The sequence below is a fragment of the Aspergillus aculeatinus genome, assembly GCF_003184765.1.
Source record: "Aspergillus aculeatinus CBS 121060 unplaced genomic scaffold BO66scaffold_86, whole genome shotgun sequence".
Taxonomy (NCBI): domain Eukaryota; kingdom Fungi; phylum Ascomycota; class Eurotiomycetes; order Eurotiales; family Aspergillaceae; genus Aspergillus; species Aspergillus aculeatinus.
This window is the reverse complement of record NW_020291555.1, coordinates 89,133-111,616: the sequence shown is the minus strand read 5'-3', so window position 1 is coordinate 111,616 and position 22,484 is coordinate 89,133. Positions and strand designations below refer to the sequence as shown.

Here is a 22,484-nt window from a genome sequence, read left to right as displayed (position 1 = left end):
GCTATCGGCTTGAGATTTCTGGTGGCAACATACCTTGGTGGTCTGCTCGTTGAAGTAACCCTCCCCGGTGTTACTCCACTCCATCGTCTCGGCCTCCTCGAAGGCCTCCTGCGAGGACAGCGTGATGTTCTGTGCCGCCAGCGCTTCCGGGGTTAACGGGAAGAAGGGCAGGAAAGCCAGGTGGCCCGCGCGGACGGTCGAGTTGTACTGGTCGTACAGGTTGTAGGCGATGCCTGCGCCCCAGTCCGTCCCAAAGACCGCGTAGGTCTCGTAGTGCAGGACCTGGGTGAGCAAGGTGTTGAAAACGCGCGCCGTGTCGGCGATGGTCCAGTTGATGGGGGGCACCGAGGAGAAGGCGAACCCGGGCAGGGAGGGCACGATCACGTCGAAGGCGACCTTCTTGCCCGTGGCGGTCGTCGCCTGCGCGGTCAGCTCGTCGATGATCGGGGCGAACTCCAAAAAGGAGCCGGGCCAGCCGTGCAGCAGCAGCAACGGAATGGCGTCGGAGCTGTTGGACTTCTCATGGACGAAGTGGATGGTCAGGTCTTCGATGGTGGTCGTGTACTGGTTGAATCTGCTGATAATTAGCATCGAACAAGCATCGGCCTGGTGAGATCTCACTTGTTGATCTTCTTCTGCTCGGTCTTCCAGTCAAAGTCTTTCAGCCATTCCTGCTGGAATGATTTCAGATCGTGCAAGGTGATCCCCTGCGCATTGCCGGTGTTGACATACACCGGCTGCGCGGGCAACTTCGTGCTGCGAATCTGCTCCAGCATGCGCGGCACCCTCGCCGCCAGGTCGACGTGGAACGGCTGCACCTGCGATGCATTCCGCGATCGCACAGGACTGGCTTGACCAGTCCCTAAAAGGGAGCTGAGGGCAAACACTTGCGCCCACGACACTCGCATTGTGACTTCTGCTTGCGCTGTAACTGTGAGTCTGGGCAGCTCGGTATGCACCACCAGACCCGGGCGCATTGACTCTTCTTATACCCCTCATCCCTCTCCCGCGAGCCTGTCGAGAAATCCGACGTGGAAGGCAAATGCACAATTGCTAAGCTCCCATTACCAATCACATTAGCAGTTGCATCGCGCCATCGCGAAGCGCACTGCAGCTGAGGCGGAAGACCTCGTATACGGGCCCCGCTATTGATGAAGAACAATAAGCGCTAAGCCGTCCCGCTAGCTTATTTCCGCAACCCCGAGCCACCATATTAGCTGGGCTTCTGATCCGCTAGATGACTAGAGTATAGTCCTTCAGCCGCGTCCCCTGCAGAGACTCTTAGTGTCGCGAGAGGGCCCAATGTCCGGGTGGGGGGCTCCCTGGTACGGCAAGCTACTCGTGCCAATTTGCAATAACCCAATTTCTATAGTATTTCTCTATATAGTAAAGGGTAACATGTGTTCACTGCTTGACTGACCGCCTTCTCCTAAACTGACCCTAATATAAAAATTATATACAAGATTCCCTAATAAAGGACCCTAATATAACAATACCTTCGGCCTAAAATACCCTAAGACCCTAATAGCCCTAATAATCCTAATGTAACTTACAATTGTGTAGTTTTGTTTAAATTAGGCAGCTTGGAAGGCTAAAACAGTATTGTCGGCAGAATTGGGTTATTGCAAATTGGCACGAGTAGCCCACCGTACCTGGCGAATTTGCCCGGGCAAATGCAGGGCTCACTCAGCCCGCGACGGAATGTAGTTTGTATGGTTTGTATTCGACTCCTGCTGACATATTTATCTAAATATAAAGAATACTTCCACTTGGCGTCTGGTTCTGTTTTCAGCTCTTTTTCACCGCCTTATTCTGCCGCAGTGGCATCTGCCGCAGCCATTTTACTCACCTCGAATCCAGCACTACAGATCGCGTAGGGTGTCCAAAGAGCCTCCCGCTCATTCTTATCTAAATATTCTAAATATATATGACATTGAGCCTTTTTTTTTAAATGTGCAAGCGTTTTTATACCGCCTGCGGGAGCTGAATAATCTGCCGCGGCAAGTTTCTTACCGCCTGCAAAAAGTCGCTGTAAGAATTATGCCGCAGGCTGGGGCCAGTGACTGACCTTACAGATCCAGCAGACCTTAGAGATACAGCAGACCTTAGAGATACGGCAGACCTTAGAGATCTAGTATAAAGCCGCGTAGAAGAGGCCAAAGATCTTCCCGCTCAAGATTCTGTTTAAATGTATATAATATTAAGCCTTTTTTTAATATATAAGTATTTCTACACCATCTATAAAAGCTGAATATTCTGCTGCGGCAAGCTTTTTACCGTTTATAGAGAATTATTGTAGAATTTATATTATAGGCTGGGGCCGGCGACTCTATCCTTCTAATCCACTACAAAAAGTTGTGTAGAGGGGGCCGAAGGTCGCCCCGCGCAGGATCTTATTCATCACATACTATGTACTTCAAGCAAGATTGGTCAATGTGGTGGAGGGAATCCGAGGGAAGCGGCAAGAAACTTTAGTAAGGTAAGCTTACCCAGGTAGTCCGCCCCGCCCGGCTGGACCCTACCCACCGTATCCACCTAATCGCTGACACACTCGCGTAAACAGACGGATCACGCGAACGGTCGATACAAAGGTGCTTGAGAGTAGGTCTGAGGTACAGGAACTGGGTGACTCGGGTGAAGGGCTCGAGGTGTCCGCGTAGAGGAACTTGAAGCTGGACTATAACGGAGATCCCGCACTCGCCTTCGGAGCCTCTAGACATAAATCCCCCCCAATGCTGGCTGGATTGGCCTTGGGAGTGGCGATGGCTGGTCGTGTTAAGATGCGAGCCGCGGGCGGTCAGATGGAACCGGGGCAGACAAGACAGGACTCGGGATATAAGCGATGGAGTGAGAGCATTGAAGATCTATGGACAAGGTCTACGTCCTAGCACCATGAGAGGATCTTCAAGGGAAGTGATTCTAGAGTCTCCAACTTGTTATAGGTTACGTGCCGACCGCAGTGTCAACATGCGGCAGGACTGCGGTGGTAGAGCTTGTGGCTCGGACGAAACGGTAGGTACAGTACGTGTGGTTTAGGGGGTTAGGCTGGGATGGGCGGTAAGTTAGGGGGGCACTGTGATGCGCAGATCTCTTGGACGAGTCAGAATGTTCGGGAAAAGAGGCCCGAATCAGGAAGTAGGTTAGATTGAATCTATGCGGCTATCCTGCGGGGTAAAGCAAAATTACTCAAATTCGGGCGCTGGCATCATGGTTGTATCCTGGTCTCGGGCAGGAATATGGAGGCGGAATTTCCGGACCGATCCGAGCGCAGAGTGTGCTTGAAATTGGGCGGTGCGTGGATGCGATGGATCGAAACCACTAGGCTCGCCACGGTTCGTCGACTTCAAGGATATTCTTCGTATGTACGCTGCTCCCAAAAAGGAATAGTCTCATTCGAATCCCTGCACATTCGGTTTGCAGCAAACAAAACGCGTCTCGACCGCGCCCACGCAGAAACTCACAACACGCCCACGAAGTTGAAAGAACGAAGAAATCCTGCAGCCAGAATCTACTTCCATCTGGCTATCGCCCATTGCAGCCCAGCTATACTGCATATACATACAGCCGTAACAGCCACAAGAGGGGAGTCCTCCCTCCCTCGCAGATCCTTTCGCCCACTCACTCTGGATCATCACAAGCCATGGGCAGGAAACTCAGCGTGGATCAGTTCGATCAGGCAATTCCCGGAGGGAAGGCAACCGACTGGGTGGGGCTTAAATCTCTCCTCCGTCGTGCCTTGCACGAGAGTGGCTTTTTGCAGCTGAACATGACGACCCCGGGACTGCGCCAGCAGCTGCGCGATGAACTGGTCGACCGCATTCACGCGATGCCCCGGTTCGTGCGGAGGGCCTACCGCGACGATGCCGACCGCTGCCTGGAGTACTTGATGCTGTATGCCTACAAGGTCAAAAACGCATACACCCAGGAGATAAACCGAGCCCAGCGGAGGCAGGCGTTACGCTCGGAGGCCGCGACGGAGACTTCGACCGCCCGCCGAAGAAGGCGACGACGACGACAGAACAAGCGACAAAGAAGAGATCGGAGTAGAAGGCGGGCGGGGTCCGTGTCATCCTTATCGGACTCAGAGACTGATGCCGATTCATCACAATTCGATATTCCCATTGCCCGACGTCGAAGATCCCAGAACCAGAACAAGCGCCGGAGAAGAGAACGGAGTAGGAGACGAACGGGGTCCGTGTCATCCTTATCAGACTCGGAGACTGATGCCTATTCATCAGACTTCGATGTTTCCATGGCCCGACGTGGACGACCCCAGAACAAGCGTCGCAGAGGGGAACAGAGCACCAGAAAAGCGGTGCCGGCCTCATACCCCCAGGCTTCAGGCATCGAGTCCATTCATTCGACAAATTCGGATACTTCCATCACCCCACGAAGAGGCCGGCAGAACAAGCGTCGAAGAGGGGAGCGGAGCACCAAAAGAGCCTTGTCAGTATCATCTTCTTCCGATACAGGGCTTGATGCCGATTTGTCAGACTTCGACACCCCAAGGGCCCGACATAGAAGATTCCAGAACCGGACCAAGCGCCGGAGGAGACAGCCGACACCAAGAAGAGCGGTGACCGTGTCATGCTCAGTGGATTCGGAGGGTGATGCCAGCGCCGCCGTTCAGGATATCGCTACAAGGCGACCACAAACGCGGTCGCAGATGACGCCGCAACAAGAGAAAGAAGGAAAGGAAGCAGAGCCAGAGCAAGAGCAGCAGGAGCGTCAGCAACAGCACCCGAGCCAGCCCTCAAATAGTCCCAATCCGCGAAACCAGACCTCTGATGCGACCCGCGAATGGAAGATCATTGTCTGGGATTTCAACTCGGTGTCTCACTCCGATCTGGTCAAGTATCTCCGAGAGCATGAGAAGTATGACCCGGGCTCGGATGGTATCCAGTGGGCGGATCCCGCTGGAACGATATCAGTTCCGGTCTCCAACGAACGGACCTGGAAGATGGCCTTAAATAAGATGGGTAAGCTCCGCGGGCCGAGTTGGCTTAAAGTGGTCCGGAATCCTCCTTCCGCTGGTATGCGCTTTCATTTTCCTGCAGGCTGAACCAATTATTAACAAGCACTCCAGCGGAGATTTTCCCATCGTCTCAACCAGCACCACCTCCCAACCCTGCCCCACGCTCTGCTTCCTACTTGTCGGGTAATTCAATCGACCAGGTTGATTCGCTCTTTTTGGCTGACATTCCCTGGCGGCCTGCCTCACCATCATTTGAGGAAACCCCCTCGCCAGCGGCTCACCCACGGGTCAAATCTGCTTCCTCGTCGGCGCAACCTCCCTCACCACCTCGAATCCCCTCGCCGACCCAGCTCGATCCATGGGCTGGCCGGACTCGGCGAAGGGCGGCAGTGACAGCTACCCGTGGCACTGTGGGGATATAAGGCGAGCCAGTCTGGGTCACCGGATGCCCCCGAGTGCGGAGGGCGGGAAGGAAAAATGTTGCTGTGCGTAGGCTGAAAGACGTTACGTTGTTGATTCCAGATAACAGGCGGAACAGAGGAGGCATCGTGTGTCGCCGGTGGGTTGGTTACTCAGGTTGACCAGTCTGAATTGACTTGGGGTTTGGTTTCCTCTCGATCGTCCTTCCACGATTGACTTTCAACGGATTTCGGGTGATTCTCGCAAATACTTGGGATTTTCTGTGATTGTAGATAAAAGGGATAGCATCTCCACTGTTAACAAGTATGACCCCGTGCTTGCAAACCCTCTGAAACAGATTACGCATTAACCAATGCGAGAAAGAAGGATGACCGGAAATAGGTATGTAGTGCAGGTACTAGGTACTCAAGAGTGAATTCCTCTTTCTACAGGTGGCATTGATTCACGCCAAGCCCTATAGATATCTACCTTACCTATCGTACGAGCGAAACCGATGCGGCAGCTCTCCACTCCCGCCCGCCATAGTCACCTGCCAATACTGGTACATCAGCTCGCGCCTGAACAGCTTCTTCCCGGGCGGCTTGGCCACCAGCCTATCCAACGTCTCGACCACCTGCGCGACCCAGTCGATCCTCTTCCCTACCTCCTGCGCCAGCATATTGCACCGCACCATGACCTGCCAGCATCGCGTCAGGTAGTCGCGCAACTCCGCGCGGTTCGCGCGGTGCAACGGATCGTGCGGGACCGGCAGTCGTCGCGCATGCTGACCATCGTACTCGGCCAGCGCCGTGATATACTCCACCAACTCCTGCGGGAGACCCCCGCGCACTCGCAGATAGGCCTCGACGCGCGCGACGTCCGTCAACCGCGGTCGATAGGCCGCCTTCCCCCCGCAGTTCAGGAACACCTCGAACGGCACCTGGCCGTAGGGGAAGGTCTGGTTGGTCAGGACCAGAGTAGGACCGGAGGCAGCCGTCTCGCTCGGGCAGTCGGCATCGTTCAACCACCCCAGCCTCGCGTCCCGGACGTCGGTGCTCGCCTCCAGCAGCGGCAGGAACCCGGGCTCTCGAAGGTAGCGGGTGACCTGGGTCTGCCAGTGGAAGTGGCCGTCGAGCCCGAAGAACCGGCGGTGGAGGTACTGGGCGACCTCGTTGGAGGAGCCCTCGAAGGTCCAGCGCCGCAGCGTGCGCTGGTAGATCCGGGTGTGGCGGTACCCGTCGGACTTCTTCTTATTGGCGGCCTGGCGCGAGGCCGGGTCCCAGAGCTCGGGGATGCTGTAGAGGATGTTCAGGGTCAGGTACATCTGCAGGGCGCCGGTGAAGAGCTTGTCCCAGCCGCGGTCGGGGGTCTGTTGTTGCATTAGTATTTGCGTGTTCTTATTGTCTGTATGCGGTTTCGAGGTAGGGGGGAGGGATTATGGTGGGCAGTACGTACCATGCAATTACATTCGTACATCTCCATCCACTTCGCCAGATCGTTGTCTGGGGTGGCGGCCAGCCGTAGCACAGGGTCCATCTCCCCGAGGAGCATGAGACTGCTCACCACTTGTATGTTGTAGAACGCATCGGCGTTGACGTCCATGAATTTGTAGCAGTCGTTGTGTCGGTAGCGGCGCAGAAAGGCCGATCCCAGCCGCTCGTTGTAGGGTAACGGGCATCCGCAATGATCCATGGACCTTTCGGCACTAATGCTTTCACTACTGCTGACACTACTGCTGTTGCTACTGCTGCTGCTGCTACTCCGCCGCAAGTTGTTGCCACGGTTGCAGTCGCGATGCGGGCACAACTTAGGGCTTTCCGCCTTAACAGCCGTCCTGTAAGGCCATTTGTGGTCCTCGTTGGCCGTGCACCACTTGTACGCTACAGGCCGGAGTTTCTCCGCGACACGATCATTCAAAACCAAATCATCTGGTTGGATGCGATCATATTGCGCCGGGTACTTCCGCCGTTCGGTGTGAGTGTGCTCCTCGATGGCGCGGGCGAAGGACTCAGCAAAGTAGCCGATTTCCTTGCCCTGGGCGGGCCGGAACCGGAAGTACAGATCCGAGACGAGGTGGGAGGTGTCCGGGGAGGCTGAGGCAAATCGGTGGTGGAGGTTCTGGGCGAGGATGTTCCAGCTGATGCTGTGGGCTTGGTGAGCCATCTCGCAGTAAGACGGGTGGTGGGGATTGCGTTGTGATGTGGAGAGGAAAGATGCAAAGCTTTCAGGGATGTGAGATTTGCAACGCCAATTTTGCGGGTGGGCCCACTTGTGACCCACGGTGCACATCTGCAAATTAGCAGTTAGATCCATATCTTTCGATCTATCCGTAGGGAATAAACATCTCCGCTCAGTTGATACTTGAGAGACAGGGAATTTATTCACCAAGTCCATCATGGATCAAGGGTATGTATACGTAGAGCCAGAAATACCTTCAATCGAGAGTGAACTCACATGCTATCAGCAGACGACGCAAAACTTAAATATAATTTATATCCCTGTTAGATCTTCTGCAGTGCAGCTCCATGCTTGATGACTTTCGACTTATCAGCTCACCCCGAAAATCTCCGAGAATAAGCAGGTTGGCTTGGCGTCACCCCGCATTTTAGTAAGACTACTTGACCTCCTTCTCCAAACATACTTTTACTGTCTACACCATCACCATTTGTTGAGTGCCTACCTACCTTCTACTAGAATCTCCCAAATATCTAACCATGACCTTTCCACCCACACCGACCGGTGAAACCAGCTCCCACGCCGGGAACTGCCACTGCGGCGCGGTGCAGTTCCACTTTATCCTGTCACCGCCGCTGCCCGAGTACCCCACCGCCAGCTGCAACTGCTCCATCTGTTCGAGGAACGGGTACCTGCTCGTCTACCCCTTCCAGAAGGACTTGGTCATAGACCAGGGCGCCGAGGTGCTCAAGGACTACCGCTTTGGCGACCGCAAGGCGACCCACCAGTTCTGCAGCTCGTGCGGCAGCAGTTGCTTCATCTGGCCGCCTTCCATGGGAGGTGAACCGATCACGGCTGTCAATGTAAGTGACAAGGGCACGTGCTGAATGCTAAGGTCTTGTATACATGCTGGATGGGTGAGGCTAACCATAAGCTCGGTGTAGGTGCGCCTTCTAAAGGACTTTGACCCAGAGATCCTGAAGATCAACAAGGTCGATGGGAAGTCATTCCCGCCGGAGTACAAGGTCTAAACTCACAGGACTATGTCGTCCGATATGGCGAGGTGCAGGCTGGCGTTTCTTGCTCTGATTTTCTCTCTTGCCATTTTGTATACTATCTGTATCTTTCTTTCTCCATCAGATAAACTCCCTTCTTCTCACAGTCGCTTTCCTTGGGCTGCTTGTCCTGAGTTTGATCGAGTTAACATCAGGTCGCTTTTGTTCTTAGCCCGGGGGCGATTTCTGATGGAAAAAAGATTATGGTCAGTAGGAATGTAGAGGATCTTGTACCGTACTTACGCGGGACTAGGATTCATTCTTGGACATATCACTACCCGTGATCGGAACTATATGATTTCCCTTTTAGAGCGATAAAAGAAGCCATGTTTGTCGGAGGTTTATGATTTCCACAAGAATCTATCTGTAATATGAATCTTGTCTTTGGCATCAGAGATAATCGAGCAAACAGTCATAATTGCAAAAAGGTTGTTCCATTATTTCCCAGCTGTCAGATCTACAGTCATCCTGGGAGGGTGAGCCAACTAGACTCTCTAAGATTTTGATCACTCGTGAATTCTTGCATAATAACCTACAGGGCACGGGTATTGCTGGGAAGAAGGAACCACCTTGACAGGATTACCATTAGGCCGTGTCTGCCTTTGTTTCTAGTATAGATATTTCCGGGCTCCGGATAGGACCGTGAGAGGTATACACCCAACTGGTATAGCATCCAGAGCTGTGACACATACTGTGACAGTCGTGTGGCGGTGCAGACGTTGGCACAGCCCGACTCAGACGGACCCAGTACATTCTTTGATTACCTAGACAATGGCCAAGTAAGCACTTCACACCTGGTGGTGTTGTCTTTGATACTCAAAGGAACAAGGCACTTCTCCAAAGCCATTCAATTTACCTGACACTTACTCTACCGATGAATGCGCGACTCCTTGAATACAAAGGCTACCGGACCTTTTCCTCTATTGCACCTTTGTTGCATTGCTGCCTCATTGTGAGCCTCGCGCGAATCGCCTTTTAAATCACAGTGCCTTTGTCTTTTCTTGGGAGGGGAAATGGTATCAGCACGATATAAATAGAGCAACAAGCCCGTCAGATCTGTGATATCCTTCTGTAGCACAACCCCCGTCTCAGGAACCTTGTGTGTGTTTGAGGTTTGATTCCCATCCCAGGAAAAAGCAGCGTGTGATTCACATTCTCACTGCCTCTAGCCTTCTCTACCACACCAGCGAAGACCTATCGCAACCGCAATCATGACCCGTCGTTTCTTGAGCGCCGTCAGACACAAGACAGACATCATGCCTACCAAGAAGAGCCCGTCCCAGTCCCCCAAGGAGACCCAGGCCACCAAGCAGCGCCAGCCCCCCAAACAGTGGTCGATGTACCGCGCCCTGCACGAGCAAGTGCAATCGCTCCTCGCGGACGCGGGCCTGGGCCACTTCACCTTCCACCCGCATGACACCGACGTCGGCAAGGCCCGGGACTACGACACGACGATCATGGGCCGATTCGTCTGCCACAACCCCACCTGCCAGAGCGGCGGGTGGTCGAGCAAGGCCATCGCCATCAGGATCCGCATGTGGCGCGACGGCAAGTACAACGCGCGGGTCTACCACCAGCGTTGTCGGGGCTGCAATGCCCTCATCCGCCCGGTCGTCAACGCATCCTCCTACGCCGAGCGCATCGCCTACCGGCTCAAGAAATGGAATGGCATCCAGATGACCCCGCCCGCTTACGGGCGCGCGGCCAAGGCCCCCCACGAGAAGGAGCTGGGCGAGGGCAGCAAGGTAGATCACTGCGTTGAGGGCAAGCGCTCCCGCGGTGGGGATGGGGATGTCGAGGAGTTGTGTACGTCCATTGCGACGTTGTAATTGGGGAGTCAAGTGCTCCCTGAGGGGGTGAGATCTGGTGATGGTCTTTTCTATGATGATCCATCACTAGTGCCATACTTTAACATCAATAAAGAAGATTCTTTAACAACATCCAGATTCGTTGAGCATTATCTGCAAACCGCAATAGCCGCTGCGTGTGAATTGTTGATGCCTCAAGCTATCGTAGGGCAAATAAGGCACGAAAAAGCAGATATCAGAAATCATAACCTCGCAGAACAGAAAGGTCCGAGTGGCTGAAGTTCATTTGTCTTTTATCCTCTGTGTTTAACACCTGTGCTAAGCTTTTACTACCAGTAGCCACATTTCTACCGAGGACATCGACCCTTCTTCGTTCGGTGTCTTTGAGAAATTCTAATAATTCAGCAAAGTACGCACTTAAATTGATTACTTCTCACCGGCCCTACTGCGAGTTCTAGCGTCTAACTAAAACCACTTCCATGGCCTTGATGCGAAGCTGCACAAAGAGTCAGAAAGTCCTACTCGGAAATTTCACCTCAGTGACACATGTCTTGAAAATTAACCCAGAAAATTAAAATGCGACCGTGGACCCGTGAAAGCAAAGCCGTTCCCCTCCTTTCCAACCCTGGGGACGTCTCAGTCCATGCCAGTCCTATGCCATACCGCCCACGCCAGCAATAGAAAGCAACATATCACAACAAACACTCGAAGCCCCAACCCTAAGCCTCTACCAACGGTTCCACCTCGAAGCAGGCCTCGAGTCCATTCAGGAATGATAACCGCAAACCCAGACGAACAGTACGTTTCAGTCTTAGGCCCGACCGCGCAGACATTGAAGATCTGATCGAGCGACCTTTCCACCAACAGTCCAACCATACGCTTGTTCTCGCCGTCATCCCGAATCGTCTTCGCCCGGAGCGCCTCCTCCCGCCGATCCAGCCGCTCCCGCTCCGCCCGTATGCTGTCCAACTCGCAGGCGAGATTCGCTTCCAGCAGACTCTTGTTCGACTCCAGAATCGTGGTCTTCTCCTGCAAGTCACGATGCAAATCATCCAGCTGCGCGGTGCGCAGCGCGTCGCCCAGCGCCGCGGCCAGTTTCACGGCGACAGCTACGAGGTCGCAGACCCCCTGTGCCGTCGTGGGGAGGCGATGCACCGCAGTGTGCCGAATCTTCACGACCCTCGCGAGCATCGTCTCCAGCGCGAGGTCCGACGGACGGAGCGTGCCATCGGGCAGCTGCGACGCCCATGGGCCAAGGAGCCGCGTCCACTTGCTCAGTTCGACTGCCGCCGCGCAGTCCCAGCCCCGGCGTGCGAGCTCGTCTGGCAGCCACTTGTGGCAGAAGGCAAAGATGCACTCCTCCAGGACCTTTTGGACGGTGGTTAGGATATGATGCTGGGCGTGGTAGGGCAGATAGAGCGGGAAGAGTGGGGTGGGCGGTCGTTCGGAGGACAGGGTCTGATCTGTGGGTGTTGGATTGTGGTCAGTGAAAGGATGGCGACGAGCGGAGTAGCCCAGGGTGAGCTATACGGTGCTGTACCTGATGCATTTGCACACACATGCTGTCCGACTTCATCGGAATTGATAGCGATCGGTATCGAGACCATGGCAGGCTCTGGCACGGGACCCCCGTTTCGTTTCTCATTCTCTTCCTCCTCTTGACGTTGCTGCGCCTCGTACGTCTCTGTGACCTCCTGGAGAGCCTGTTCAGCGGAACGCGATGCCTCTTGTTCAAGCGCAGCATGCTGCGTCTGCCGGACGGAACACGGCTCCAGGAGACCAGGAAACTCCACCTGAGCTTTGCTGTTTGACTGGAACAGGCCCTTTTCCAAGAAATACTTGACCACAGGCAGGGCGCGCCAGACGTTGTAGCTGGGGATCAGCGCTTGCAGTGAATCGTGGTGGTTTTCCAGGTGGGCGCGGATGGTCTTCGTCTTTCGGATGTTGGCGTTCGTGCCGCTGAAGATCGCACGACACGCGAGGAAGATCTGGCGTTGTTCTGCGCTGGGCACTGTCTCCATGCTTGGGTAATTCTTCTTTCCCTGATTTTGGTTCTGAGTTTGGGGATGGAAAGTGTTCTTAAATGGTTGTGTGATGAATGGGCGGTAGTGGTACTGTGGGTGGTAGTAATGAAAACGCAAAGGACAAATATTTTTTATGGATCTTGCTCTTTATTATATACCCTTCCCCCATAAGTCTTTTATTCACGTCCTCATGAGGATAGTACGTTCAGTCGTGCTCAGGCTAACTGGGCTAAGCGTCTACTTGTGGCTGTAAACCGCACAAGGCTGGCCCGCTAGAACCGGCGTGAGCACGCTACTTCTACTTGTTGGCAGCTTTCGAGCCACTAGTACTCCCCTTGGTCATTGCCTCGGCCCACCTGCGAGGTAGCAGTTGACATCGATTGGATGAGAAGTCCCTGTTCTCATGTCGGGAGTCGCAGCGGACCGCAGATGCAAGTGTACTGTGCCGTAGCGCCGGCGGCAAACCGGCTGGGAAGCGTGTGCACAGCCACAAAGGGGGGAGAGGGGGGGGTTCAGCTGTGGTGGCTGTATTCACTCTACTATGCTGTCATCGATCTTAATTGTAATAGAAAATGGAAGCCATTGATAGAATTGCCTTGCCAGCTGTTGCGGTGTGTCAAGCTTCTTTACTCACTACTGGACTCGCATCCTCACATGTTCATCCCGCATTCGAAACGATAAGAGCAGTCCCGCTACTGTTTTTGTCTTGCGGTGGCCTACAGATACAATGCTCATACTGACCCTGGCATTTACTTTCTTGCTTGATGTCGCCTTTCGTTGACATCGGTGTGGGATTTATCTTTATCTACCACTTCTGCTCGCGGATGTACCCATCACGTCAGGGATCTTCTTTCTGTACCTTCAGAACTGCATGCGCCATATGCGCCACACCCCACCCGCTGCCCGCACAGAACGGCGCAGCCATCTTGCATAAAACCACCACGTCCACCCACTACCCTCTGTTATTCCAATGAGCCTATTAATCCAGCCGAACTACACACTGCTGTGTGGGCTGAAAGCTCACCAGACGCACCGAATGTTCCCGAGCCGCGAATCCGTCGCTGCCCAGCCGTAACAAGCAGTGGAGCGCACATCATGATGAATCGGTCCAGAGATAAATATGTATATTCCATTGATGACCCATGAAGTCTGCTGCTGCTACGGGAAAGACGGGAACAATAGTCCTTACCACCTTCCATAATGTCAACATATCCAGCACAGTCCCCACAACCTCATACCCCCGAGAAAGCATCAGAACAACCCTACTCCTCCAACGCCTCAATCTCCGCCTCATACAGCCCCAAACTCTGCATCCGCGCGACACTCTGCTTCGCCGTGTACAGAAACGGTTTCTCCTCGCTGGCCACAATCACCCGCCCCATCTCCAACCGCACACACTCGTGAACCCGCGCGTTCACCTTGTCCACATAGGGCCGGAGACTCTCGACCTCAAACTCCGACGCCGTCATCCCCTCCACCAACTGCACCAGCAGCACCGGCTTGGCCCGCCCATGGCCCCCGATCAACGCCGCCCTGACAGCAGGATGGGCCGTGATCTCCGGCTCCAGCGACGAAGCATGCAGCCCATCACTATGCGAGAGGGGCACGTAGTCATCCGTGCGGCCGACGATCTGCCACAGGTCCCTGTGGACGGGGTGCGGGCGCCAGAGGTCGTGGGTCTCGAACCGCGTGAGATGCGGGTAGGTCTGGAAGATGACGGGTTCGTCGTCTGCATCTAGATCTACATTCTTGGCGATTGTGGCGGGATCATCGCGGACGAACACCAGCTCGTGCAGCCCGTCGGCGGTGCGGGGCTCGAACGTTGCGCCCTTCTGCTGCGCAAACGATAGCCACAGGTACGCGTCGGCGTCGCGGTGCTCGTGGTGCGTCGCGAAGTATCCCCCTGCTTCGGTGGTGCCCACTCCGTTAATAACCACGGGGATGTAGGGGGTCAGCAGCGCGGCGGATTTGGCGGCTAACGGGGCCCCGGTGTACATCAGGAAGCTGAGACTGCGGAGGGCAGCTAGTCCGGCTTCTGACAGGCAGAGGCCGTCGATTAGGGCTGGTGGGAGGAGGGTGCCGTCTATGTGGGCGTTTTGGAAGACAGAGATCACGGTGGCCGGGGTGAGGGCTGTGGATGGGCCGAGGACGGCGGTCATGTTTACGTAGGTTGTTGTGGCGAGGATGAGCATCATTCCGGTTAGCTTTGGGGTTGTTAGCGGGCTTAAATGGTGGTAGTGTTCTAGGGGTGAATGGTGGGGTGAATGAGGGGACATACGTGGAGTGAGGGGATCGGGGTGAAGAGTCGGTGGTTGGCGGCGCGGTGAACCATGCTGTCCTTGATGTTCGGGGCGGCTGCCATCATGTCGATCGAGGCCATCATCCGGTGCGTCCAGGTCACCGGCTTGGGGTTTCCGGTCGTCCCCGAGGTGTGGAACACCAGCCACGGGTCGTTTTTGCCCTCGTCCCATGTTTTGCTGTATGTGACGGGCTCTGATTCGGTCACTTTAAGGAACTGTTCAAGGTCTGGGATGTCGATTGTCTGGATGTGGGGTGCATCATGCAGAATCGCATCTACCTGAGCTTTCATGGTCGATGGACGCAGGTACACGGTGCACTTTTGTGACTCCAGAATGCGGCGTTGTGCTTCCGCCGTTACCAGCGGGGAGGGGAGGATAAGCTAGTGTTATATCAGCGGGAAGATCATCTCCCTATAAATGTATGACTCGACTCGTACCACTTTTTGCAGTTTCGCGGCGGCGACTGCCAGGATTGGATAGCGAAGGTCTTTCGGTCCAGCATAGGCGAATTTCTGGAATGGCTCCGTGGTTTCGGGGAGGTTTTGTCGGAGCCAGTGAGCGGCGTGGTTGGCTGCATTATTGAAAGTTCGAAAAGAAATGTCTTTGAAGCCCAGTGACATGTTCTCGTCGTCGATGGGCAGAGAGACCCAGGGGGCATCATCATCCTTTTTCGCTCTCGCCTCGATCACAGAAGCGATGATCCGCTTTCCGTGCTGCACGCCAGGGAGAGGGAAGATACTTTCCGTGATAGACATGGTGATAAGATGCAGAGTAAAAATAAGAAGGAAATACCCAGTGAACTGGCTTGTGAAATTAGCTTGGAGGCAGTCAGATACGGCCGAACCACGGCAGTCTTTAAATAACGGCAACCGCTGCTGCCGACGACATGGTCCCTAGTAGCCACGCGTATGCCTGTTAAGGTGGAGAACAGGAGCTAAACCTACGATCTGCCAGAAGCGATATAATTAGTGAATTCGTCTACTAGATGGAGAATAGCGTGACAGGATGGGGATGGAACAAGGGAAACCAAGCACTTGATGCGCTATCCGGCGCGGCTAATGAACTAGGGCTGACTCTTCCAAAGATCGGCCGGTCGCGTTGGCGAATGAGAGCTCAATAGGGCCCGCAAGGATGAGAAGAGTGACCAGCTACGCGATGTCCCTGTTGGTCTTCTCGACGCTATAGCCGGCTCAACGGCATGAGCAGCTGTAAGCGCTAGTCAAAATGTAGGTAAACTGTTCGAGGATCCTAGGGTAAAGTTGGGCCCAGCCTTGATCGACCCCTTAGGCTGGCTGGCAAGAAAGTCTATCAAGAGAGTCTGCTTTCCTGCAATGCGTGATCATGGGACTGTTACAATGTTTTCTCATAGCACAAGAGTTTATTATTGGAATTGTTTTGGGGAGGTCATGCTTGCTATAGGCTGGCATTCTAGATGATATCTTGATTACCCGACCGGGAAGAATAGCCCTAACGCTGCTTCTTGGAACTTGTACTCAACAATGTTAGTGCTTACAGCTATGCCACAGCTGTACTCCAGCCAGCTATGAGCTATCGGTCACATTCGAACAAAGAAAATAGCGCTTCAACCAGTTCAGCCATCACAGTCTCATGCATTAAATTGAAAAACCAACACGGAACAATGCCTTCCAACATTGAACGATTTGACCTTTCCTTAGACCTAAAATTGTCTGGAGGCGGGACCAAGCAAACAATACACAACATCAAGGATTATCATTGAATACAAGTTGTTGGCTGCAACTATGGTCGATAGATATACCACACCAGGACCAGAGAGGTATCAGCCACCACCAGCCTACTGTCGGAAGATGGCACCGCTATTGTAAGGTTAGAAGTGAGAGAGCACACAGAGGAACTAGATCCTCGAATCAAACCCCCAAGAGAACAGTATGCGATACTGACTGTTTGAATCGGTGCATAAGCTACGCCCAGGGCTTCCTGCTGGACGCCAACTCAAGATCAAAAGACCCTCCGCTCGACTACCCCCGCGCCGATCCCGACACACCTCCAACGCACAGCCCCACTCCGCCTGGGTCGACCTCTCGCGTGAGCCGCGCCGGAGGCAGCCTTATCTCTTACGAGCTCTACTGCGAAACCCTCAGGGGTCTGTGCGAAGGGATCCCGACTTCGGAATACGAGAACACTGGGACGTTGCCCGGTCGGTACCCGGAGGGTGGGCGGAGTGTGCCGGATCTGCGCCAAGATCCAGCCCCACTGCGACCGCTGTCTGAATATCTACCCGAGATCATGGCCCCCATTTCAGTGAATTCTGGAATGCAGGGAAAGCTCGAACAACAAAGGCTTGTGAGAAGTATAAGAGAGAACCAAGATCATTTTAAAGAAGTCCTTCATCAGAAAAGGTCGTTTCAAATAGAAAGAGCAAAATAAGAAAAGGAAGAAGAAAGGGGGTCCAGGGAGAACCGCGACGACATACGAGCAAGATAATCAATTGCGTTGCTTTTCGACAAGCCAAGAATGGTGGCAACAAATCTGCGCATGTGCGGTCATCATGACCCGTTTTTGCTCCGCAGCCCTTCTATGCCCCGCCGGACATGATACAGTGCGCGCCGCATCCAATTGAGCTTCTTCCACCGAGAACTGATGTAACGTCCTCGGGCGAGACTAAGCCAGCCACTCATGAATTCTCTCAGGCGAATAGATCGCTCACTGGGACGAGATTTAATTTATGGGCGTGGCTGATCAATTTTGTGGCGTAATGCGCGATATACGCTGGGTGATAGATTGGAGCAGCAGTATCGAACGTCACGATTGGGGTTCCCTGTTCCGAAAGAAGAGGTGTATTGCCCCACTCGACAAATCTTGCTGGATATAATAATCAGCTGAAAACTCGAATACCTCGATGAGTTCTAATTTTCTTCTTTTCTTTGCAGTGACCTTATAACCACAACTACTTTCCATCAGCCATTGAGAACAGTACCTGCTCTGGAAGAACGGATAGAACCGATCGTGTAGCCTCTCGAGCCTCCGCCTTGCAAACACTCATCCCAGGACACAGTCAATCCATACTACTGAAGGCTCAACCGAAGACACCGCCATGGACGACCAAGACAATATATTTACCCGCGACGAAGTCCGTTCTTCCCATCCGCAACCCTCTATTGTTCTGTGAACTAGATCTAGACTCAACTCATTCATTCTCCCGTCTAGCCTCTCTCCGAGCAAGAACACGCGATCCTAGCCAACTACGCCACCGAACCGCGCTACAGCCACGGTATGAATAAGGCACGCAAGCCAAAAATTGTCAGCTCCTGCTCCGTTTCTACAGCGTATAAAAGCACTCGCTGACAGCAGACATCAGCAACGGACGTATTTTGACACCCCCAAATGGGTCTTGAACTCCGGCCATCAAGAACCGAACCAGGGCGCCGACCAACCCGGGGGCCCCCTCTCATTGCGCCAGGATACATCCAGGCCGTATGCCCCTTTTCCTGAGGGTAGTAATGTGAGCGATGGTGCCAATCACGAGCAAGGGCAAAATCGCTCGCTGGGGTATGAGATGACCAGTAGTCCTTTGGGAAGAGGAAATGACTTTGATTTTGTTGATTCGACAATCCACGATGAGGGATACAGGTTTTGTGGAGGTCTGGGGGAGTAAATGCAGCAAGGAGGCTGTGGATCTGAGGTATATGTGTCACAGATGTCATAGGTCGAAGACGTTCGTGTCAATGCAATAACCACACTTAGATTTGCATTAGTGGAGATAGTTCTGACAAGTAGGCCTTGCAGCAGAGGGTGGACACTCTTATCATGGAAAGGTCTACACTGAAGTGGAGGCACCGGAGCCTATGTATCACCGTCCAAGTCTGGGGACCAACTGTACCGGACATCGTGATTTCATCTGTCCTCCTTGCTTAAAATAGTAGCTATACCGCTATCTCCCGATGCTATCTGCAGGCAGTACCTCACTACACTTGGCATGTGACGTCTATCGTGTCAAGAACCGTGTCGAGCGCACACATCCACACCGGAAAGTGTCCAGGTTTCGAGTGTCCGCCGGAATTCCGGACTCGGGGTTCTGCAGTAAACATGATGCTTACGGGTCAGATCCCAAAGTCCCGTCTGGTGGTAAGGTCTTGCAGTCTGCAGAACCGGTGCGAAATAGCCTGGAAATAATTGAACGATGCTATGCTATCCCCTGGTACGGCAGCCCGAAATGGCAAGGCTTGATGACTCAGCGGTAGTTGAGGCTTGGCGCAGTCGAGCCTGTTCCAACTGTGGAGAAACGAGACACAGAAATCAGGTACCTGCGGGAGTAAATTGAGGCCTTGAATCGGTTTTGGTAGAAAGGTGGACCTCTTGCGCCATTGCGGATGCCGATATTTGAGTGGGAGGGCACTCGGTGCCCTCGAGACCATTTCTGAGTTCCGTTAGGGTATTGCTCTACGTAAATAAGACCCCGACTGTGGCACTAAAGGCCTTCGAGATGTGCTTAAGATTGCGGGTTTCTGGAACTGCAAAGATCGAGAGAAAAGTAAGTCAAACCAGAGAAATAGCATAGTACCCAGTTCGCTATTTTATACACGCCAGAAGGCAAGATCATGCCAAGAGCTTGGTCATGGTGCTTTCGCTCGATAACGGCGTGGCCAAGATTGTGTACAGATAACGAGGTGCACCTCCCAGAAGCCAGGATAGGCGAGCCAAGAGGATAGGTGAGCCGGAGCATGCAATGGCCATTCATAGAAGCGCGCAGAGATAGATAAGCATGTCCCACGATTGGCAGTTCTTGCCTCAATGAAGGAGAATTACAACTCCGTTAAGGCAACAAGATCCCTCACTAGACCCACAATATGCCTTGGTCTACACGGTGGCATCGGAGGTCAGCCGGTTTAGCGTAGATGCCGATTAAGACCTTGCTGATCGCTTCGATCATCCTCTGCGCAGCGTGCCTTCCCAATCGAATCGTCCGTGATGAGTGAACGAAACTTTCTTTCCACATTTTCCCCTGGTGAGCAGGTATAAATTCATCGTGTTCGCCGCCTGTCAAAGCCTTCCCATCACTGCAATCCATCCCACCCCCAGAAGCCTAACTCCCAGAACTCCGCACAAGACATCCGTCAGAATGCATCTCAACTCCCTCTTTATCCTCTTCGCGACCACAGCCCTAACAGTCACGGCGCACCCCGGCCCGCACAAACCACTTCCCCCCGCAGCCCTCCACCGCCGGACCGAGCTCCTCAAGCGCTGCCCCGGCCACGCCGCCACCTTCAACCAGCAACGCATGGCCGCGCGCGACGCCCTCACCAAACGCTGGGCCGACGAGCACAATCACAACGCAACCTATGAGATCCAGACCGAAGCCCCCTTCTATGAAACCATCCAGAACGAGACCTGCGTGCTGACCCCGGAAGTGACCCGGGGTCCCTACGTCTGGCCGCGCTCGCAGACGTTCCGCCAGGACATGACAGAGGACCAGGTCGGCGTGCCGCTGTGGCTGGACGTCGGCGTGCTGGACATGGCCACGTGCGCGCCGATGCCCAACGCGCTCGTGGACTTCTGGCACTGCAACGCGACGGGCTCGTACTCGAGCTTCACAGGTCTGTCGCCGAACACTCCCTTTGAGGAGTTGTTGAGTGAGCTCAATGTCACGGGCTATGACCTGAGGACGACGGATCTGCATACTGATGACACCTCGTGGCTGCGCGGGATGTGGCCGACCGATGAGCGGGGGATCATGGAGATGAAGACGATTTTTCCGGGTGAGCGAGCAACATACCCTCCTCTGGTTGCTTCGGTCATGATAGTGCACGGGGTGAGAGCTAATGTTTTGGCTTTTGGGCAGGCTTCTACGTTCAACGAGCGATCCACATCCATGTCCAGGTGCACACGGACTGGACGTTGCGCGAGAACGGGACCATCACCTCCAGCCACACGGTGAGCACGGGCCAGATCTACTTTGCTGAGGAGCTGGAGCGCGAGATCATGGCGCTCGAGCCGTACGTCTCGCACACGCAGATCAACCGCACTACCAATGCGGAGGACTCCATCTTCTCGCAGGATACTGCGGGCGGATATAACCCGGTGGTCTCCGTGGTGCCGGCTGACGGCAAGGACGTGAGGAACGGGATGATCGGGTATATTATGATCGGAGTTGATACTTCGGCAATTGAGCGGTTTAGCAAAGGGGATGTGGATTATGGATTGTGAGGCTGGAAGTTCACAGAGGGAGGGGGGGCTGAGTTAGAGTTGCTCGGTGGAGAGAAAAGTGGATCGATGTATTATTTTACTTCGTAGATTTCAGAGAAAGGTAGCAGGGAGATTCGAGGCGACCGATTACGCACCGTGCCCAGTACGATAGAGCAAGATCATATGCAAGATTACCCTTCGCCGTGGCAACCGTGCTTTCTTTCGTCTAGGGCACGGTGTCGGTCGTGTGATCCATCTGGAACAAAAGGTGTCGCTTCTTTGTGAAGCTCAGAGGTATTCGGCGATCTCCTGACGACTACAATGTAGCAACCTCTTCTGTGTCGCTTTGACAAAGCGCCCACACAAGGAAGTACCCCTGACCCTGTGGGAACTCGTATTGCTGCAATGCCTTTGTTGATGATGAGAGAGTCCTACATCCCACAACGATGCCACGCCAGGCAGGATATAAAACCACCATTTGCCCACAGGCCCTGGGATCCAATCCTACGAGAAGGGTCTCTCTGCGACACTGCCACCCTGCCACGATGCCGCCCCAAACCCCCTACCAACTAGGCTTCGAGTTCGTGGTCCGCGAGCACCACCCACCCAGCCAGATCCCGGCGGACTTCGAGTTCAACGAGTCTAAGGACCCGCTGCCCGGCCGCTTCGGCGAGAAGGAGCTACGCCTGCGGGTGTGCAAGGGCCTGCGCGTGGGATCCGGGTACTCGGCACAGGTGGCCGTGGTGCAGGAGGTGCTGAGCGGGCGGCCTCCCAAACACCCAGGGTCGCTGCACCGGGACCCGGACGAGCTGGGGCCCAAGATGGTGGCCAAGCTGTACGACGCGCGGTACCTGGGCTCGGCCTCGAGGACGCGGGTGCAGGCGGTGCGGTTCATGGACGAGCAGTACGTGCGCGAGTCCGCGGCGTACCGCCACCTGCTGCACCACCAGCTCCACCGGTACATCCCCGAGTACTACGGGTCGTGGTCCACGCGCACCCCGGACCCAGCCAGCAAGACAATGTGCGAGGTGCGCCTCATCCTGACGGAGCTGGTCGAGGGCACGGACATGAGGCAGCTGCGGCCGGAGTCGTTCTCGCTGGGCGACCGCCAGGCAATCATGCGGCGGATCGTCAAGATCGAGTCGGCGTTCTACGCGTGTGACCTCCAGCACCGGGATGTGTACCCGCGGAACGTCATCATCACCAGGCCGGATCCGCGCGCGGAGAAGAAGGCCGGCAAGGCGGGCGGCGGCCCGCCGCGCGTCACGGTCATCGACTTCGGGCTCGCGCGCATCGGCCGCTCGTGGTTGGATGTCAAATCGCCCCACTGCGCCAAAACCGATCTCCTCCCGGGCACCTATATCAGTCCCATCCTGCGCTGGTGGCAGGTGGACAACGCGCAGGATACATGGTTTGACTGGGTCACTTGGGATTGGAATCGGTGGTTGGCGGAGACCTTCCGCGCGGATATTCCGCACATCACCCCTGACATGCTCAAGTGGGTGGGTCCGCAGGAAAGAGAGGATCCGTTTTTTCAACAGTTTGAGAAGGGTGGTTCTTGTGATGTGTGCTGAAACTCGTCACGC

The 22,484-nt window shown here is 54.5% G+C and overlaps 10 protein-coding genes across 10 annotated transcripts; 6 read left to right on the top strand and 4 right to left on the bottom strand.

The window, feature by feature from the left end:
- Nucleotides 1–27: 27 nt before the first annotated feature.
- BO66DRAFT_465083 (epoxide hydrolase family protein) lies at nucleotides 28–776 on the bottom strand (the record flags this gene model as incomplete). The annotated part of the gene is made up of 2 exons (XM_025652488.1): nucleotides 28–574; nucleotides 622–776. Coding segments are annotated over 2 exons (702 nt in total), but the record flags the coding sequence as incomplete, so codon positions are not given.
- A 2,695-nt stretch (nucleotides 777–3,471) lies between these two features.
- Nucleotides 3,472–5,787, top strand: BO66DRAFT_396369 (uncharacterized protein). The gene is made up of 2 exons (XM_025648453.1): nucleotides 3,472–5,033; nucleotides 5,087–5,787. The coding sequence occupies exons 1-2, from the start codon at nucleotides 3,641–3,643 to the stop codon at nucleotides 5,395–5,397; spliced, it is 1,704 nt and encodes a 567-aa protein (XP_025498062.1). The 5' UTR covers nucleotides 3,472–3,640; the 3' UTR covers nucleotides 5,398–5,787.
- Nucleotides 5,788–5,864: 77 nt separating this feature from the next.
- Nucleotides 5,865–7,537, bottom strand: BO66DRAFT_385981 (uncharacterized protein; the record flags this gene model as incomplete). Its single annotated transcript, XM_025646165.1, has 3 exons — nucleotides 5,865–6,743; nucleotides 6,830–7,085; nucleotides 7,182–7,537. 3 exons carry the CDS (start codon nucleotides 7,535–7,537, stop codon nucleotides 5,865–5,867), a joined length of 1,491 nt encoding a protein of 496 aa, XP_025498061.1.
- A 436-nt stretch (nucleotides 7,538–7,973) lies between these two features.
- BO66DRAFT_361495 (GFA family protein) lies at nucleotides 7,974–8,850 on the top strand. The gene is made up of 2 exons (XM_025645041.1): nucleotides 7,974–8,412; nucleotides 8,494–8,850. Exons 1-2 carry the CDS (start codon nucleotides 8,089–8,091, stop codon nucleotides 8,578–8,580), a joined length of 411 nt encoding a protein of 136 aa, XP_025498060.1. The 5' UTR covers nucleotides 7,974–8,088; the 3' UTR covers nucleotides 8,581–8,850.
- A 1,010-nt stretch (nucleotides 8,851–9,860) lies between these two features.
- On the top strand, nucleotides 9,861–10,433 carry BO66DRAFT_336808 (3CxxC-type zinc finger protein; the record flags this gene model as incomplete). The annotated part of the gene is made up of 1 exon (XM_025644298.1): nucleotides 9,861–10,433. The coding sequence occupies one exon, from the start codon at nucleotides 9,861–9,863 to the stop codon at nucleotides 10,431–10,433; it is 573 nt and encodes a 190-aa protein (XP_025498059.1).
- Nucleotides 10,434–10,977: 544 nt separating this feature from the next.
- Nucleotides 10,978–12,531, bottom strand: BO66DRAFT_396367 (uncharacterized protein). The gene is made up of 2 exons (XM_025648452.1): nucleotides 11,953–12,531; nucleotides 10,978–11,875 (listed from the first exon to the last, which is right to left on the bottom strand). Exons 1-2 carry the CDS (start codon nucleotides 12,431–12,433, stop codon nucleotides 11,049–11,051), a joined length of 1,308 nt encoding a protein of 435 aa, XP_025498058.1. The 5' UTR covers nucleotides 12,434–12,531; the 3' UTR covers nucleotides 10,978–11,048.
- Nucleotides 12,532–13,549: 1,018 nt separating this feature from the next.
- BO66DRAFT_361494 (AMP-binding enzyme) lies at nucleotides 13,550–15,528 on the bottom strand. Its single transcript, XM_025645040.1, has 3 exons — nucleotides 15,174–15,528; nucleotides 14,715–15,116; nucleotides 13,550–14,640 (listed from the first exon to the last, which is right to left on the bottom strand). The coding sequence occupies exons 1-3, from the start codon at nucleotides 15,489–15,491 to the stop codon at nucleotides 13,699–13,701; spliced, it is 1,662 nt and encodes a 553-aa protein (XP_025498057.1). The 5' UTR covers nucleotides 15,492–15,528; the 3' UTR covers nucleotides 13,550–13,698.
- A 2,129-nt stretch (nucleotides 15,529–17,657) lies between these two features.
- BO66DRAFT_385974 (uncharacterized protein) lies at nucleotides 17,658–18,472 on the top strand. The gene is made up of 3 exons (XM_025646164.1): nucleotides 17,658–17,845; nucleotides 17,923–18,015; nucleotides 18,074–18,472. The coding sequence occupies exons 1-3, from the start codon at nucleotides 17,810–17,812 to the stop codon at nucleotides 18,368–18,370; spliced, it is 426 nt and encodes a 141-aa protein (XP_025498056.1). The 5' UTR covers nucleotides 17,658–17,809; the 3' UTR covers nucleotides 18,371–18,472.
- A 1,319-nt stretch (nucleotides 18,473–19,791) lies between these two features.
- On the top strand, nucleotides 19,792–20,920 carry BO66DRAFT_465070 (intradiol ring-cleavage dioxygenase; the record flags this gene model as incomplete). The annotated part of the gene is made up of 2 exons (XM_025652487.1): nucleotides 19,792–20,471; nucleotides 20,555–20,920. The coding sequence occupies exons 1-2, from the start codon at nucleotides 19,835–19,837 to the stop codon at nucleotides 20,917–20,919; spliced, it is 1,002 nt and encodes a 333-aa protein (XP_025498055.1). The 5' UTR covers nucleotides 19,792–19,834.
- Nucleotides 20,921–21,443: 523 nt separating this feature from the next.
- On the top strand, nucleotides 21,444–22,472 carry BO66DRAFT_406577 (uncharacterized protein; the record flags this gene model as incomplete). Its single annotated transcript, XM_025649022.1, has 1 exon — nucleotides 21,444–22,472. One exon carries the CDS (start codon nucleotides 21,444–21,446, stop codon nucleotides 22,470–22,472), a length of 1,029 nt encoding a protein of 342 aa, XP_025498054.1.
- Nucleotides 22,473–22,484: the final 12 nt, after the last annotated feature.